Raw genomic sequence first — 19,100 nt, forward strand, 5'->3', positions numbered from 1 at the left:
AATAATATGCATTTTTTTGTTATTTAATGTATAGTCTGTCATCAAAAGAAATCTTGTTTGGTTTCCTCTAAGAAACTGTCAATTAAAAAAACTTTGAAAGGGAAAAATAAACAGATGGGTTAAATATTTAAACTTCAAATAAAAAAAGTGTTGCTAGTTGCCCGATCCCAAATCCCGAACCGCAAAACCAAAGCAGCTGCTTCAATTGATGTCCAAACAATGACGGTAAAAGAAAAAAAAGGCTGTTTGTGTCCTGAGAGACTGAAGAAGCGACAGTGAAGCGAGTAAGCCAACATTCATGCAAGTAGCTCTGCTGGGGAAATATTTCGTCACTGTTGTGTGAAAAGCTCATAACAAAAGTTTGAAAACTCTGTTACAGTACTAATTTACACAAACATGCGCAAAAATGTGCAGCTAAGCCTGATGTGATCTCCCTTAGTGTAGTGCGGACAAAACAGCTCAAGAATTGTGCAGCCAGCCAGCATGCCAAGATCCTTGTCATAACACAGATATCCCGAGTGATTCCCAAGAACCAACGAGAGTATTTCTTAATAGGAGCGGCGCAAAGACACAGGCAGTGGGCCAGGCTCAGCCAGAGAAAAGAGAAAGCTAGAGAATGCATTCAACTTTCCATCAGCAGCTTTCAGTTAATGACTGACTGCTTGGCCATTATCAGAACAATATATGTGCTCAATATGTATTTCTCACAGTCTGTCAATAATAATAAAAGTCAATAATAAGACTTTTGTCAACACGCCATGCATATATATTTACCGGAAATATTTGTAATGATCTTGTGACTTTGCTTCTTCAAGAAAGTAAGGCTCAGTATCAGAAGCTTAAGGGCCAAGGAGTACATGACTACGTTCACAGCACTGTCTATGTATGTACAGTACTGTGTACCTGTGGAGGCACCTGTTGAGCCCTGGATACTGAAAGCTGCTGTACTTGTCCACCCTTCTGAACTGAGCCTGTGGCTTGTACCAGCGCTCTCTGTGTAGATACAAGACATAGCTCCATTACAAACGTACGCATGGATTATGACACACACGGCCATATCGCCGCCAACAGATTCCTTGAAATGATACGTTGACAGAAATCCCTTCGGAAAACAGCTGAGTTGGGGACGAGGATTAATTTGAATGAACAGCACATAATCACGTTACGCTCTGTCAATTACGGAGGGGTTCTGTGTTTTTGTTTTTGTTAGTGAGGTCTTATTATCACACACTGAAAAACATTTGTATTTACCGACAGGGGGATTTCAAATCGTTTACTACAAAAAAATAAAATAAAAGACTGGTTAGGCTTCCCAAGTTATCGGCAACCGTCCAGTTCCAGTCAGCCTGCTTGTGTTCGCACCCTACCTGTTGGGAGGCTGGGACAGGCTGCACCACAGGGGCCTGGGCTGATGATGACGTCCGCAGCGCCGCCACGCTGGGCGAAGTGTCGGAGCCGCCCTCAGAGCTCTGCATGCTGGTTTGAAGGAAGGCCAGGATCAAGCAAGACAAGAGAACAGGGAGTTGGAGTAATAAAATGAAAAGATTTCATGACAGATTCACTTTTCAAATGTAAACATATGACCTGTGTTTCCCCTAATAGGGGCAGAACTTCTTAAATGCTGGAGGGGGGCACAATTTTTCATCAGTGCTACTGAGGGGCAACATATTATACGTGCCTCAGGATTTTTTTTTTTAAGATTAAAACAATGTGGATCACAGGATCTTAAATGTCTAACGCTTTTGTTTGTACCGGTACCGGATCTTTTAAATGCTCTATTTTTAATTATGTGAAGCACAGTTCCATTGTGTATGAAATGCGTTTTATAAATATTATATTAATACAATTCCCTTGCCTTGTTTTTCCCCCCTCCTTCCTTGGGTCATGGCAACGTTTGATAAACACTGGCAAAAATACTTGAGATACTTTTGTTGATGCTCAGTAAACAGTACAGAAAATGTACAAGCTATTTATATTGCTCCATATTGTGACTGGATTGATTGGATTTTAAATCACTGATCAGCCCCAGAAACCTGATCTTGTAAAGCTTATTGAAAGCTTTCATCAGCCCCTCTTACACAACCCACGTCGAAACTTTAACCAAAATGTCCAGAGGGGAGTTTGCGGTTCACCACTTTTAGCTGATATAATAGGGCTAACCTTTAGCCTTAATCACTAGCAAACAAAGCAGCACATCTACGTTTTTTTTTTAATCTGCAGACAGTACACACTCGGGCAGGTATTTTAGAGTCAAAATAAAAGTTCCTTTAAGGAAGTAAAAAAGACTTGGCTGTGGCCTAATGACCAAACCAAGAGGAGCCACTCAACTTTCCTTTTGCTAATAATGTGCACTGCATTGAAAAAGAACGGACAGGAAACACAGTAACACAAAGGCTCACCCCCCCCAAAAAAAAGCAAAGTGGGTAAAAGTGTGAGCAATGGGGGCAATGAGATGATCCAAATGACAAAGTGGAGTTGGAAAAACAAAAACTTCCCCTGAGAGAAAGTATAATGAGAAGGACGAAAATAACAACGGGTCTGCAGGCCCGAGCAGGGTCCAGATGATATCCAGCGCTTGTTTGGAACCAGAGGCACTCTCTAAGGGCCCAAATAATCCAGCTGATGTGAGGAAATTCCTCAATGCTTTGCAAACTTATTTTGGTTGCCATGGTGAAGAATCCATGGCAACCACCCCCAACTCAAACCTCTCCTGCCTCCCCGCTTACCCCTACCCCCACCAAGCAACCTCCGCCTTTCTTGCACAAGAACTTTGGAGTGAGACTGCAAAAGACCTGAGTGGGGGAGGAGGGCAATGAAGATGCTCTGTGGTGGGGTGGGCTTTCATTTAATAAGCAGCGTTAAAGACCAGTCGGACAATATGTATTTTGTGTACGTAGATGGAAGAACGTCAATAACTGAAGCCACACTGAGCTAAATCATAACACCTGACAACAATAACACAAGACGAACAATACTTAGGCTTTAGTAATCAAGCACAAAAGCAACAGGTGCAGCATCTCGTCTTCGCCACCTTATTTGGACCAAATTAACTTGCGGCTTCAGAATTCTTAATACTGGTACTCACATTGTGATTTCAACACAACTATCCAATCAGCACAGTCTTTTGCAACCACAGTGTCACATAAAATGATTAAAGAAAAAAATAATTAATTGAAAATTAAAGATTCTAGTTGACATAAAAACAAAGAGACAATATCACCATAAGCTTCACCATGAGTTTAGATTTACCATTCAACTTCATTTTCATTGTATTGTGTTGATCTTATGCTATTAGTAATGCATATTGGTCAAGAGCCCATGCTTCAAAAAAAAAAAAAAAAAAAAAAAAAAGGTACATGCAAATATCAAAATATGTGAACTTATGTTACTGACCACCTGTACAATGGCAGGGTGGACATTTTTGGTTACCACTTTTTCAGCCACCACTCATAGTGCATTGTATTTTTTATTTTTAATTGAAGAACTGAAAATATATTGTGGTATATCATTATCGTGATGTAAAATGGCCTACACCGTGCTAGAAGATTTTTTTCCCCCATATCGCCCAGCACTAAATTAAGGACGTTAAGTAAACGCTAGTTAATTACGCTGTCATTGTAGAATACGACCAAGTTTCCGGTGTGAGCGGCTAGTTGCTAGCAGCGAGTGCCCAGCTAGCAACTGCCGTTGGACTACTTTTCAGAGGCATGTTAGTAAGTGAAAATGGATCTGTATACTTTACCTTTGATGATAAAAGCCAGATGCAGTAGCACAGTTCTTACCGATCCAAGCTTACTCAGATGTGCTGTTTTAGCAGGCAAAGGCGTAAATGTAGTTCTGACATCACTGTGTCCCCTTGGCCTAAAATCTCACCTACTTAAATTTCTAGATGAGAAAAAGCAGATTGCTGCTATGCATGATTTAAATTTAGCAAAATGTTTTGATTTATCGAAAAAAGAAAACCAACTAGTTGGTATAAACAAGTGATTTGTCTTATTTGCAGCTTTAATATCCCCATGCTGCAGACACGGCGCTTTTATGAAGTCACATAGGTATAAATCTGACACAAGTACTGCCAGAAGCAGTGTCTGAATGGAGGATAGAGAGACCCAATACTAATATTCCCAGTCAGAACAGATCATGCAAAATTAAAGACTTAGGTATGCTTTGTTTTTATTTCGCTCGTTTGTAATTCATGCTCCATGTTTACAGGAAGATGGACTTTAAATTGCACCTTGAGGTCTTTTTCATTGCTCTATGTATAAAAGAAGGGATCATGCCTTATATTGCACTTAAAGGGGAAGTCAACCCAAACATTTTTTTTCCAGAATATGTTTTATGCAGGCCCACTAGTCTAAACACGGCATTGTGCTTCGTATTGCGTTTGTTGAATATGAGAAATCCACCCGTTTTTAGCTAGCTGAGGGGCATTTTGTCACTTCTGTCTACTGAAGATGACATCGATGTTGCTCTGGGCAATCATGGCCATGGCTCACCTTCAGAAAACAGGTGAGTTGTGATTGGTCGTTATCTGACCCCTGAGCAACTTCAATGTCATCTACAGTCTCCAAAACTGACAAAATGCCGCCCCCTGAGATGTCTGAAAGCGGGTGCATTTTGCTGCATAATTTACAGTATATTCCACAAACGCAGTATTAATCACAATGCTGGATTTCAAACAGTTGACCTGCATAGAACATATTCTGGAAAAAATGACATTTTGGTTTGGGTTGACTTCCCCTTTAAAGTTGTGCAGCCACCTTTGACATTTTGAGTCTGGAAAAAAATATGTTTGGGTTGACTTCCCCTGTAAAGTTGTGCAGCCACCTTTGACATTTTGAGTTGAATATTTCTTCTTTTAATTTTTTGGGTTATAAAATAATCGGACAGTTTGGTTAATCGTGTTTTTGTTGTTGTTGTTGTTGTTTTTTTTTCAGATCCGTGACTCAAAACTATGATATGATCCGAACCGTGGGTTTTTTGATCCGTTGCACCCCTAGTCGGCAGTGAGTGGAGGGGAAGTATGTCTTCTTCAAGATAGAAAACAATGCATGATGAGGGTGTGGCGCCACTGGCTTTTCCGCAAGAACGAGCCATGACTAACAGACTGAAAAAGTATGTTGAAATATCAGTGCGTGTGTGTGTATGCATTAATTTTGAAACAACACCCACAAAGCTGGTCTAACATATGGCAATTAGCACTTTTACATTCAAATCTTTACTCACTCCTTTATTTTATGTGACTATCATCCAAATGATGCCAATACAGAGTGAACACTTATAAAGGTGCTGCAGTTCTTGTCATCATTCTAAGGAATGGAATTTGCCAAAAGAGTGTAAATCAAGTTCTAAATACACTAGCAACAAATACCCCGTTACAGATCTTCAAATCTGTAATTTCCCCAAGTAAAATCACTAAAGCCTGAAAGGCGTATTGGCTTGTTTCATGCATTTAAAAAAGTTCATGTCCATTGAAGTTCATTAACTTGCTGGATTTAATAGGTATAATAGGCATGCTCAATTGCTGCAAGTAAAAAAGTAAAAAGGAATCAGAGGGGAGGGTGTCACAGAAGGTGAAAAGTTGTGCAAACTTCCCCCCGGTAGCTCTGAAACACACAAAAGTACGACGCTGCAGGAGATGGAGAACATGACTGCAAACTGCTACTCGGGACGCCCTGCTGTTTGGGGCGAGGTCTCAACGCCTCCAGCACAAAGTCACATTTTCTTCCACATAGACACACAAGGGCTTGTTTTTGGTGGGTCCGTGAGCCTTGTTCATGCCAACACAAGATGACAACTTAAAAAACAAAACAAAACAACAACAGCCTTTCGAGAGTTACCGAGTTTTAAATACTGCTGTAAAAAACAGAAAACTACTTTTGAAAGGCTTACAAAAGGTCGCTAATTCTGCAGCCTCTAATGCGGACGGGATTTGAACATGTGCGTCCGACAGTTCAAACTTGAACAGGACTCAATCAGAGAAAAACACATACAGATGTTCAATTAAATGAAGGAGCTCACAGTCTTGGCTCGTGTTTGCACTGGCTCACATTGTTTGCAGAGCAACAACCGTTGCCAGTGGCAACAACGTCCACTCCCGTTTCCAAGAGCCTGTTGCTATGCAACCAACAGAATACTTCCCAAACCAAACAATGCCGTCCCCTCCTACCTGATCCGTCTATCTCACACTAAGTAGAAACTTACAACAATAAACACTATGTAAGCTATTAATTTCAGACACTGGGAGACACGGAGCTATTCCTGTGGTGCTATTATGAAAAAATGTGTAGACTTTGTGCTGCTTTAGACGTGATTTAAGAGGACAGGATGAGGAGCTCTCTTGTGGTGGTCAGAGGCAGGAAGGAGGAATGTTTAAGTCATCAAGTGTAAAACAGTCCATTCTTCAAGGTTGCTTTACATTCATGCCAACTGAAAACCAAGCCAAGTCAGATCTTTCCAAAGTTACTTGGTCAAACAGTTTGAGGAGTCTGTTGTTTTTGTTTCAACAGGAACAGACACTTGTTGAATTTGAATACAGACATCAATCGGGGGCATGAAGAGACAGCAGACACGTTTAGTGCAAGCACAATGAACATGAGCAACAGGTTGCTGGTGACACACTATTTGGGAATTCCGTGTCTTCATTCATTCAATAACTTTCTGTCACCCAGATTACAGCTGGGGCCTACAAGTGAGCACTTTGATTTCATGAAATGACTCACGCACACGCGCTCACACAAAAGGCCGCATTAAGATGATGGAGATTTCCACAACAGAGGCTGGTCTTCCAAGCAGTCTCATTAATTCACGGCTAATCCAATCGCCGCGCCTCGTAGGGGTGCAGATGGCAAGGGAGAGTCAGTCCGAGCTAAGCACCCTCCCCCGCCCCTCCCCAAAATCTACTCTCCCCTCTCCATCTCAAGTCATCAGCAAAGCAACCTGTCCACTCTGTCACCATGCGCACTGCAGGCCTGACAGTCACAGCCAGATCAAACTGTTGCCATGGCGACAGTGCCTTTGCTCAAGCTCAACGCTAGCAACTTCCTCCCTCCCCCAATGTTGTACCTCTTCTAACCCTTTCCAGATTTCTATAACCACCCTGTCAACCCAGTACATCCCGCCTGGCACACCTGAGACTGGGGAAAAAATCAAAAATAAATAACCACAAAGGCAGTAAGATATAATTCAATAGAAAATGTAATTGTCAACAAACATTACAAACACATGTTGCTGCTCACCAGGGGCCTGTTTCACAAAGCAGGTTTAGTGAAAACTCATTCTGCTAACCTTGAAATGAGGGGAACCCCGACTTTTCCCTTTCAAAAAGGGAGGTAACTCAAGCCAGAGAAAGAGGGGTAACTCTAGCCGGTTTCAGAGAGAGAGATAACTTAAGCTCTCGGTCAGTTACGGCAGTAACAGATTCTCTGAACCTAAACTGGTCGGGAGCAGGTTTATCTCAATGAACCTCGAGTTTCTCTCTGTCTCCGCCTCCTTTCAGAGCCACACACTCTTTTTTATTTCCTCATTCCTTCAGTTCGCCCAAGGCGAATTTTGTCGTCACTTTGTTCTGCCGTCCGTCATTTTTTAAAAATCGGAGTCGGTATATGAGAAGTCCTTAAGGCACAGTATCACTGAAAAAAGTTTCTGTTGAATTTACTCAATTTTATTTCGTCAAGTCTTTGCACAAAATATAATCATCTGGATTAAGATTTTTTTTTAATAGACTATACATCTACTAAATATATCTGGAGCCAGATTACTTTATTTTGTGCAACCACTTGACCAAATAAAAGTGAGTAAATTCAACACACCATTTTTTTCAGTGTATGTGGAGACAAACATGTCCTTTTGATAATCATCCCGTACGCGAATGAAGGTACAGCATTACTACGCAGAGAATTAAATATTCGTTGGCAGATCTGATCGCGCAGTGATGTTTTTGTATTTCCTAAAAATGATCTTTTTGAGCGGTACCGTTTCACGTGACAGTCCATCATCTACATACTCTGAAAAAAAGTTTCTGTTGAAAATGTACTCAATTTTATTTCTTCAACGTGATTGCGCGAAATACAATCATCTAAATCCAGATAAAAAAATTTAAGTAGTCATTACATCTAAGTACTTAAAAAAATGTATCTGGCTCTAGATTATTTTATTTTGTGCAACCACCTGACGAAATATTGTTGAGTAAATTCAACCATCATTTTGTTCAGTGTACCCCCATGAGATTATGAGATTATGAGGTTTTAACTTGTTTGAACAATGTTTTTATATTTCATCAGCTGTTAAGTGTGTGTTTCGCCCCCGCGAGATTGCAACTAAATGAAATAAATTAATAGGCGGAAGCAAGCATATATTGACCTGACCAACAATGTTCTCCCACGCCCCTTCCCATGCTGTCTTTTCATAGTCGTGGTGCATGCGCTTTAAATTCAGGTGAAGGTAGTACAAGTTGAGTAAACCGATTCAACCAGAACCAGAAATTTCCTATCTCAGCGTTGATCAACTCAGACTTCAGGATTGAATGAACCTGCTTTGTGAAACTGACCCCAGACGTTCCAGATGGCCCAAAAGCACTAAATGACAAGAGTCCACACACTGCTAGTGAAGCCATGATTTGTGCACAAACCACAGCCTGAGAAGACGTTGTTGGTGTTGTTTTGTTTGGCGTTGTTTTAAACCCCGTCTCAGTCAGACACAAATATTTACCTGATTTCATGAAGTTATATTATTTGTACAGTTAAAAAAATGAATATACAGTGGGGCACCACCATTTGCTGGAGACAGGGATCGGGCCAGCCTACCAATGACAAAAATCCATATATAACTGATTTGTGAATAATTGAACTGAAATTGGGAGGAAGAAAAAAATAATATAAAAACAATGTTCAACGGTTGTCTGTAGCGGTGGGCATTCCGTCCTTTTGTCCCTCAGTGACGGACGCACGTTTTGCAGACATTAGATGATAACTAAAAAAAAAAGTTGGATTATTTATTAAGTCAACCTCAAAATTGCCCCTGGTAGCCTAAAGCTAAAATTGACCCTGGTAGCCTAAAAAAGACTAAGCACAGACAGAAGTGGATTTTTACCCGTTTGTGTAGTCACCACAAAGCTGGTTAAGTCCAAACTGAGCTCAGATTCTTATCATTGACGGTCGCCCGTTTTACTGACAAGAGACGTAAACGTGACCCAGACTGCATTGACTGTATATGTACAGCAGGTGGTGTTGTGCATCACAGAGAGTCTCATGAATTAGTCAGCCTGATGTCATCTTCAGTCGACAGAAGTGACAAAATGGCCGCCTGCAGAGCTATCTAAAAACACGTGGATTTCTCATATTTCACAAACGCAATATTAATCAGAATGCCGTGTTTAGTATGAAAACCAATAAAGTAGCTGTGAATTTTAATTTTTAATCCACCAGGATTGCACCTTTGGCATGGGATGTGACATGGGATTCTGGTTAAGCAGAGTTTTACCTGCGTTCAAAATTGCGAGACGGCCAACTCCAGCTAATTCTGTACCCGCCTCCAGCCAGAGCGATTGATATTGCTCAACACAATATCAACACAAGGTGATTGATGTCTGTGGCAACAACGTATTTTAACTGCAGTTGCATCTTTCGTCACTATGGAGGCACTATGTCCGGCCTGGCCAACCCGCGTCTCGCGAGCCGCATACGGATCTTTGCCCGCTTTCATGCGCTTTCATGCGGCTCTTAAAGCCCTTTTCACTTTGAACTTGTCATTGTGTCTGTGGTGAGAGGTGGCACCACAGAATGGAGCGTTTCCAATAGCAGAGGGGCTGGCAAGAGATTTTCTGCTATTTTGGCGGACTTATTTACAAGTAATGACATGAGGACAATGGAGGAAGCCTTGAAAAATAAAGTGCATTTACTGTTTTAACACTGAAAGATACATCTTGTCTCCTCTTGATTTGCCTTTTTAAAATGAGCAAAGACTGGGCTTTCTTTTGTAACAATGAAAAATACATTTTGTAAACCAGTGGGAAAAGCCTCACTTTTTACTTCCTGGTCAGCTGCTACGTCAGCACTTCCAAATATGGGCACGCTATTGCTCATATGATAAAGGGCTTGTCTGAACGCGGCAATTGAAGAGATTACATCCGGCAAGGGAGGTAACAGGTACATACATCTGACGCATACACTTTGACGCAAATGAGATGGAGGGAAAAAACATTGAGTAGTGTTGCCTACCAAGTTCACTTTCAAAATGGGAGGAAAAAAAATCAGAGCATAAAAATATTAAATTCAACACAGGACGTTTTAACACAATTTTTGTTGAATGTAATGGCAACAGCAACCCCACTAAAAAACAAAAAAAAAGTTGTGCGTCCATATGTGTAATGTGGTTCTTTTCAGACAGTAACACTAAAAATTGTGGCTCCATTTTAATAAACGAATGTGTGTAATGTGGTTCTTTTCAGACAGTAACACTAAAAATTGTGGCTCCATTTTAATAAACGAATGCTTTAACGTTTTCCTAGGTTTTGGGACTTGCGGCTTATAGTCCAGTGCGGCTATTCTGTGGATTTTTCTTCCACCGCTCGGGGCGCTCTAACCGGAATGACAGTACAATTCAATACAATACATTTGCCCATTAACTGGATGTGACTCCAGGTGGAGGAGTTCAACAGGCGAGGGCGCTATACACTAGGTTATTGCATTAGGTGCTGTAATTCTTTGATTATATGTTTTCCAAGAGGTCCATGAAGTGTACATGAATGTGATTGGCTGATGTTACGTATCTTCTGTTGTTTCAATGTGAAATGCTATTGTTGATTAAGTACAGTTGGCAACACGTCGTGTGTTAGATCGGCTGACTTTTTTAACATACAACAAGACAGGTGCATATGTAGAATGTAGTAGAAACAATAGATGGTGGACATTAGCTGACAAACTGGAGCGGCAGCCGGTAGTGAAATGACGATAAGTACTGTTAATCTTCTCTTGGTTCTGTTCCGTTTTAATCAGCAATCTTGCTGCAGTGTTAAAAGGCACTGTTAGGAAAGAATGTGCTCAGGTACATACAGGTACATTTACAGTTCATAATCGTTCTGTAAATGCAGTAAATATAAACGTTTTGAACATAGATAGGTGCGGCTTATGTAAGGGTGCGGCTTGTGTGCGTGCGTCTTCCCCCCCCCCCCCCCATTTTTTTCTAAAAATAGAGTGGGTGTGGCTTATATGCCAATTAGGCTTATAGCCCGGAAAATACAGTATATTATGCACTCCATTTACCATTTTAATCAAATAGGTTCAGATAATGGATGGATGGATTTTTCATCAGATGCAACTTTTTTTTTTTTTTTTCAGATTCGACGGACTGACACCTTTGCATAACTTTGTTGCAAGTTTTAGAAGCGGAATAAACATCTTCCAACAAAGCAGAAAGTCCATTGAAGAAAGGAAAAGTGAAGAGAGAATGGGGGGTGGGCTCCAGTTATCCCTGCCAGAAGGAGGGGGAGGGAATGGTCATTGTAATGCAAATGTCACTGCCTTGTCGGCTGTTTGTGGCAGGAAATTTAATTAGCAGTTGTGTAGCCATGATACAAACAGGTGGAATGTAAAGAATGCCCGTGATGCCACACACGCAGAGAGGAGAGATAGACTAAAAAACATTTCATTTCACAACCAGTTTCAACTTGTTGCCACAGCGTATGTACCAATCAGTGTCAACGTTTCTTTGGCATATGACAAGATGTGTTTCTTTGTATCCTAGCAACAGAAGCCCACAATGATTTGCAAAATCACTCCAATCCTGTAGACGCAACTAGTTCCTCTGATTCTTAAGGGGCTGTCACATGAATTAAAACTCTTTCCTTTGGTAAAACTGCCACAATAATACGTCCAAACAGTACTATTGATTTCCACTTAATAAGCCCCGCAATGTAAACTCTTGCTCTGTGATTTCAGGACATGCTCTTCACTTCAGTTACGGGAAAATAAATCATACCAAGCTCATCCCAGGTAGCAAAGGGTGTAAAAACAGACAGTTCAGGCATCAAATCAGGAGCCAAGTGCAACATTGTATTATTTCGATCGAGCGCACACTGCAGCAATGACACTGATGACACTGACTCTATATCTGTAAGATGGAGAGTGGAGCGAACACTTCTCTCCCTGGGGTTGCGGCGGGCCTCATCAAGATCAGCTAAATACAGCATTAGCAAATATACACACACAGATCATGTGACCAAAAGCTGTGACAGGTCACCCGCTGTCCAAGAGACCACTGCAGCTGTCCTCCTGAGAGCCACACTTTAACACAATACACACGGGTCCGAACACCATGCACGTGCTCACAAAAATGGGGTATAATAGGTACAAAGAAGGTGCATTATTGCCTGTTAATTGGAGTGGTTTTAATTTGAACTGTACAAAAAGAATGTTTCAGCATCAGATCATGGACACGAGCCCGCTATAAAGTCGACTTTTCACTCATCTGATCGAGTGGATCGAACGGTAAATATTTTGCATTTTATGCAAAACTTCTGATGGACTGTCATAATTTGCGCTATCTATTGATGACATCATTGATGGGATCCGCGAAATAAGACTTTAAACACAACCTCGTTCACTCCGGAGTCATTCTGTGCTGAGCCCAAAAGCGAGTCTATTTTTAGTCCTGTCTCAGTTGTCTGTGAGCGGAAAGGCTTTGTACTGGGATGCGGAAGTTCCACCCCCTCGCCTTCTACCATCCAATCACAAATTAATAGCGTGCGTGTAGCATTTTTTTTTTGGACAGGTTAAATGTCCATAAAGCATTTTATTTACATCAAAAAAGAAAAACAACTCATTACAGTGTATGTGTTATTCAAATTTTAACATCTATTTAAGTCAAAATAGCTTTCGTCACTCATTGAAAGTTACGTGAACTTCCAGCCACGAGCATTCACGTAGCATATCACAGATGCTACCGGCAGACAGGTGTGTTGTTTGAACAAACACGGAAAAACAGATGCACTAAACTTTTACTAAATAAGGATACAAGATATATTGCAGTCATGCCGAGCGCGAGTTGAGCTATTCTTGCTAGCTTCCAATACAAGCCAAAATGGAGCAGGCATTGGCTTACTTGTTGTAGCTGGTAAGTAAGTGTATGAACTTGTTTACAGCTGTTGAACCAAGACAGCAAGTTTAAGGATAAGCCCCAGCCACCTGAATGACGGGCGATGTTCATGCAGTTTATTTCACTCACACAAGTCAGAGAAGGAGATGTTGTAACCATGTAAACATTATGTTATATTTAATGTTTATCTGATTTTTAAAAAATAATTTTTGTGGTTTAAATTATTTTTCCAATGCATTTTTGCTTTGGTGGGGGTTGGCTATAGAGTAAATATACAAGTTATTTAAATTGAAATATTGCTCCATCGTCTGATCAAATCAGTAATCGAGTATCAGCTTTTTCAAACCTTCTGATTGCTGATCGACCCCAAAAACCCCTGCGTAAAGTCTAATATAAAGTGAAGTAGTTTGAAAAAAGAAATACTTTAAAGGAGTAGCAATATTTTACAGTATGCTCAACACAAGCGCCAATACATACATCAACAACAGGCTACATCCCACTAAATTTAATTATCCCATTGAAGCGCCTTTTCTTTGTGGCCTGCCTCTGCAAGCATGAAGTATGCACTTTAACCGCACAGCGAGATGAAAATAACCTGATTAAATCACTGCCATTGAAAAGAATAACACTTTACCTTCTCTCTTTCTTTCCATGACTTGGGTGTATTTGTGTGTCAAGTTGCCATGTAAACATAACATTGTCATTCTCACATTGGGGGTTGGGGTTATTGACTTTCTTGGCAGACAGCTTTTTGGGAGAGTTCGACATATCAAATACTGTCAAGGTTTTCTGACATCAGATCTTGTCATTTAGTTCATGAACATTTCCAAACAGAGTAAGAGTGCAACCTCAAAAGTCAAAAGTCATACACCAAAACGACGTTCACCAACAGTGACAGACGCTTGCACCCTGTGGCGTCCGGCCGGCTGTCGGCACGTCATGCTGGAGGAATACACCGCAACGACAGACAGCGACACTGACCATTAAAGTACCTTCTGCGCAAGCATAAGATGTAATACCCTTCCATACCATCGGCGGCGGTAGTCACCATTTCTCATGGTTAGAAAACTCCAACCGGAAAGCTGTTGGCCGGGGGCGGATTATAAAACGGAAACAATGCATTCAGCTATATTCTTCGCTCACGATGAACTCCCACGCAAAGTAAACCATCACGTTATTGACACGGTATTGGGAAAAACTTACATTAAGGCAGCGTAGGCGTGCTCACTGTTTTTCCGCATTTGTCACTTCCCGTTGGTGCTCCGCGCGCTGATTTGCTAGCTAACAGCCAATCAGGGTGACCAAATGTCACGACTGGCGACGCCGATTCAACATGCGTGAACGCCCCCAAAACGCTTACGGACGGGTTACGGCACTACGACGGTGGCCACTACACCAAACAGACGGCGCATTCAGACGCCACAACGCTTCACTCTATCAGGGCCTTTAAGGCCAATTTGGAGTTCAGCCAAAACTTTCTAAGGATGACAAGAGTGAAGCAAACCAAATTTCAAATTCAAATTAATGTCATTTGTCACGCATGGCACCAGCAAACCTTGTGAAACTTCAGTTCAATGAAGGAAAATGTGGACTCATAACTGCAAGAGGAAGTTATTGCAACATGGGTAAGAGTATGGCTACTTAGTACAATGCATAGCGCAATTAGTTAAACATCAACTACACTAATCAGATGCTTTGTAAATACAGATAACATTTCCAACACAACAACTATTAATACCAACAATGCTATGCAATCACTTTCATCTCCCCTTGCCATTACATGTCTGACAGGGTGAGGAGTTTATTGCTTGGAAATCAAAACCACTAGGGGCACAACACAGATTGTGTTATTTTTCTATGGTTGATTGCAGTTATACTTGTGCTTATTAATAAAATACATCTTAACAAAGCATATGGCATAACGAAAAGTCATTGGGTACATCAGTCCTGACATTTGAGTTTGTGGGAATACACAACTGAAAGTTTGACTCAAGTGATTATGCAGAGCGGGGCTTAATTAGATACACTTTCATGCTGCAAAGATTCTTGTTGATGCTTCAGTGGTAAGCAGCATTACAAATGGCCGAGCACCTGACAGCTGTCTCTGAAAAGATCCTTCATTAGAATCACTGTCCCCCTGGAGACAAACAGAACAGACTCCCGGGGGATTGTAGGTAAAAAAAAAAAAAAAAAAAGAAAAAAAAAGAAAAAGTGGCTAAAGCAGCCACTTTATATATTATATATATATATATATATATATATATATATATATATATATATATATATATATATATATATATATTTTTTTTTTTTTAAAACAGTAACAGATTTCTTAAATATTAAAGTTTGGAAAAGAAAAAAGATATTAACAGTTACCCTATTAGAATGATTATCAAACAATTACACTATTATTAATATAATTAAACATTTATGTAGATTTGTGCATGAGGGCCACAAATGTGTGCACACAATGTACACTAATTCCTAATGGTATGTTGTACAGTTTCACTTCATAGCCACAACATGCTTTTATGTGATGTGTACATAAAATGTCTTTGGTGAAAGCTCACTAGGTTCTTGTCTGTGTGTATCATTTACAGGATTTATGTATAATAGTGTTCCTCCGCCATACCATGGTTCAAATATTTTCAAACCATCCTTTTTTTAAGGGTTTACAATTGCACTTCTTTTGTGTAGTAACATAATGTGCCGCAACAGCACTGAGCTCTTCTGAAAGAGATGCAGCGTAATTTGGAGCAAGCGTAACACACTACCATGTTTTGCAGTTTTATTATGTGCTGCTCCGTTAAGACAATATATGAGTATTGTTGTATGCTCTGTTTGTATGTGTTGCTGCTCCTTTTGTGTTGAAGTAGCAGCTGTTTGAAGGTTTAAAATTACCATAACATCAACACTAAAAATCCGCTAGCCCTTCTATGGCATTTCACATTATTTGTTATCATTAATCTAGGAGGCATTAAATGAAATTTAATATTTTGGTTCAACATTTTAGTGCTTAAATATACTGAACATGTTCTAATTATCTTTTGTTGCAGCATGTGTCAATTTTACAGTAAACCTCAAACACTGTGGCAGAGAAACAGCTTGAAGCAAGCTCGCTTTTCCTCATATTTGGAGAATGATGTGAGCGAGAGTGAGAACAGGCACAAAGTAATGTTAACAATGGTGTTTCATTATAGATTTGAGTGTGCTTTAATCAGTTTAAATGCGTTTGAAGCATACCCGTGAGGTAAATAACAATAAAAAAATGACGATAAACGGGAGTTCACCTTATATTTGAATGCATTATAACGCTTAAAGTACAAACGAACCAGCAGTGGAAAGGAACACCATAGCGCCACCTAGCTGAAACATGTCAACAACTTGGACTTATTTAATGTAAATCAGGCTAACGTGATTGTTTTCATTCAGCATTCGATGTGGAGATCACTCGCGGGGCAAGCGTTAATAAGAGCTGTCGTCGAACTCAGCAATTTGAGTTCAAGTGTTATATGGACATGAGCTGACAGCAACAACAAAGTTTTTGCCTACTTGAGCACCCGGTTGGCCTTAACTTTGCGAAGACAAGCCCGGCTCCACTGCCACCTGCTTGAGTGCCAGTCCGGATAACAACACTCCACATTTCAAATTAGTCGAACAAGACATGGCTGCCGCTAACAAACGACGTGTACTCCAAACGGCAAACACACACGGCGATGCTATCTACATTAGCAGCAAGCTAAAAGCGAGGAGGGTTAAGTTAGCCCGACCCTTCGTGCTGTCTCGCACAAAAGCGAGCGAGAGCGCCTTCGCGTACCCACACTAGAGCAACCAGAGCAACAAGTGGGAAAGTGATGTTGAAAGCAGCCCAAGTTGGAACAACACTGACACGCATGACACGCAAACAGCAGAGGTGAAATCGACATTTTGTGAGCTGACAGTCATTTGGGCTTTCAAGGCGTACGACTGGAACGGCTGCTAACTGCAACACGGAAACAGCGTCTCAACTTCGCTTGTGGTGGAAAAATAACACACGTCCGCCATGTCATCATGCCGTTCTTGAATAAAAGTCACTTTTAAAGAATATAGTCACCTTTGTTTTGCGAAAAGTTGTGCCTGTGTCTTTCTTGTCACTCTCTCACACTCGTTCGGTGACCTCCAGATGCTGCTGCGGCTGCGGCTGCTGTTGCTGAGTGTTGCGCCCGTTGGCAAGAAACTGTCTCCACGGCTACAGTCACTATGGCGCAACGGGGTCTCGAGGCAACTGTTGCTACCCTGGAGTGTCGACGTCACAGTCCACTCAGTGCTGGGGGCGGGCCAAAGTGGCAAATCCCACCCACGGACCATTAAACTGTCAATTTGACCCTCACCACCGGGGGGCGGTCTTGACAAGCCAAATGTTGAAAGGCGGCTTCTCATTGGTTGCATCCATAATGTGGCACAATGACGAGCCACAAGTCAAAGCTGGTACAATCGTTTACAGAAATTATGTTACTATGAAAATAAGAACAAACGCTTTCCAGTATGAATTAATGTATTTTCTTTTGAGTTGATTAAATTCATAATCAAACCTTTCATGCATCCAAACCAACGTTTATCCACTTGACTTTAACTCACTTTATAAAATATTATTTGTAAAATACAATGCAAATGTAGTTGAGATTTTAAAAAAAAAATAGATCAATGTACTGTCTATCCTGGTTACAACTCCCTGTACATATAATTTGTTATATTGTTTCCCATTTGCAAATTGTTTGAATAAACCTTATTTCAACATTTGTAGTTCAAACGTTAAACTACAACAGCATATAAACTTTCCTATTCATAACTTCAAAATTGAAGCATTTGAACGTTTTCAATTATGACTAGTAAGGGTATTAACGTAAATATTGCTGCTGTATCAATTTAATTTACCTCAAAGTATATATATATATATATATATATATATATATATATATATATATATATATATATATATATATATATATATATATATATATATATATATGTGTATATATATATATATATATCAGCGTATCCATTTTTCGAAAGTACAGAGCCGTCTTTTATGTACGCGGAACCTGCCTTATCTTCCTGCACTTCCGATTTTCAGCACACAGTGGCAGCAGATATCTAGTAATTTTGAAAGCAAGTGGCTCTAGCTAGCACATTCTAATGAAGTCACTGTACTTTTTGATAAGACAGAAAGAGGAAAAGAAAATAAGTTAAAATAAAAAGCGTTTGACTAAAACTCGTGCCTTTTATTTTTCAAGATATTCAATTTTCATTTAACAACTGTTTAAACACAAAAACAACTAAAGTGTAAAGAGTCAGTCAAACTATAATGCTAAAATTCCTGGCAAGGAACCTGATAATACATATAAAGTACAGTACATCTATGTGAAGATTTAAAAACAAAACCCCAATTTTACATGCACTTGAGTTATGCTCAACTTCAGAACAGAGGCAAATCAACTGAAGTCATACTTATTCGTAAAAAAAACTGCTTCATGCTTTTAGGTTTCTTGTTTTTTTCGTCTTCTTCTAATAAAGAGTGGTGAGGGCATATCAATTATAAATAAATTATTAGACATGTACGTGTGTGGATGCGTGTGTATTTAACTTCGACAAGATTACAGTATACTTGACTATACCTGTGTAACATAACGCTTACTTACCTCACACCACAATTTTAGCCAAAGCGTATTATTTTATCTCAGTGACATTTAATTTAACGGTTAACATTTTTAAAATGAAATTAAATGAATATATATATATCAACAGATGACAGGCTGTAAGGAAACCTTACATTTATTTATTTATTGGTTTACTGTAATTATTTTTTTTTTTCGAAATAATTTAGTTTTAGTTTTGAATATTTGCCCCCATGTTTCAAAGACAATGACGTCGTGAAGATCAAAGCATTTGACGGACTTCTAGTTAAAGAAGACACGCCTGTATTCGATGGTAAACGTATTCGTCAAGGCTTGTGGGCAAATCGTCAGATA

General features: G+C 40.0%; 1 protein-coding gene across 5 annotated transcripts in view; it reads right to left on the reverse strand.

Annotated features, from left to right (window-relative positions):
- rfx2 (regulatory factor X, 2 (influences HLA class II expression)) overlaps positions 1-17,384 on the reverse strand; it is a 30,379-nt gene extending 12,995 nt beyond the window's left edge. For 2 of the 5 annotated variants that reach the window (XM_086048219.1, XM_086048217.1), the window contains exons 1-3: positions 17,186-17,384; positions 1,368-1,476; positions 904-993 (exon numbers count right to left, since the gene is read on the reverse strand). In XM_086048219.1, the coding sequence (XP_085904345.1) occupies positions 904-993; positions 1,368-1,475 (198 nt within the window). In that variant the 5' untranslated portion in view covers position 1,476; positions 17,186-17,384. Of the gene's footprint in view, positions 1-903; positions 994-1,367; positions 1,477-16,644; positions 16,951-17,185 lie in introns of those variants that run through there. The other 3 variants (XM_086048218.1, XM_086048220.1, XM_086048221.1) reach the window with 3 other exon arrangements.
- Positions 17,385-19,100: the final 1,716 nt, after the last annotated feature.

The sequence above is a fragment of the Filicampus tigris genome, chromosome 12 (assembly GCF_054856515.1).
Source record: "Filicampus tigris isolate MCC_2025a chromosome 12, RoL_Ftig_1.0, whole genome shotgun sequence".
NCBI lineage: Eukaryota > Metazoa > Chordata > Actinopteri > Syngnathiformes > Syngnathidae > Filicampus > Filicampus tigris.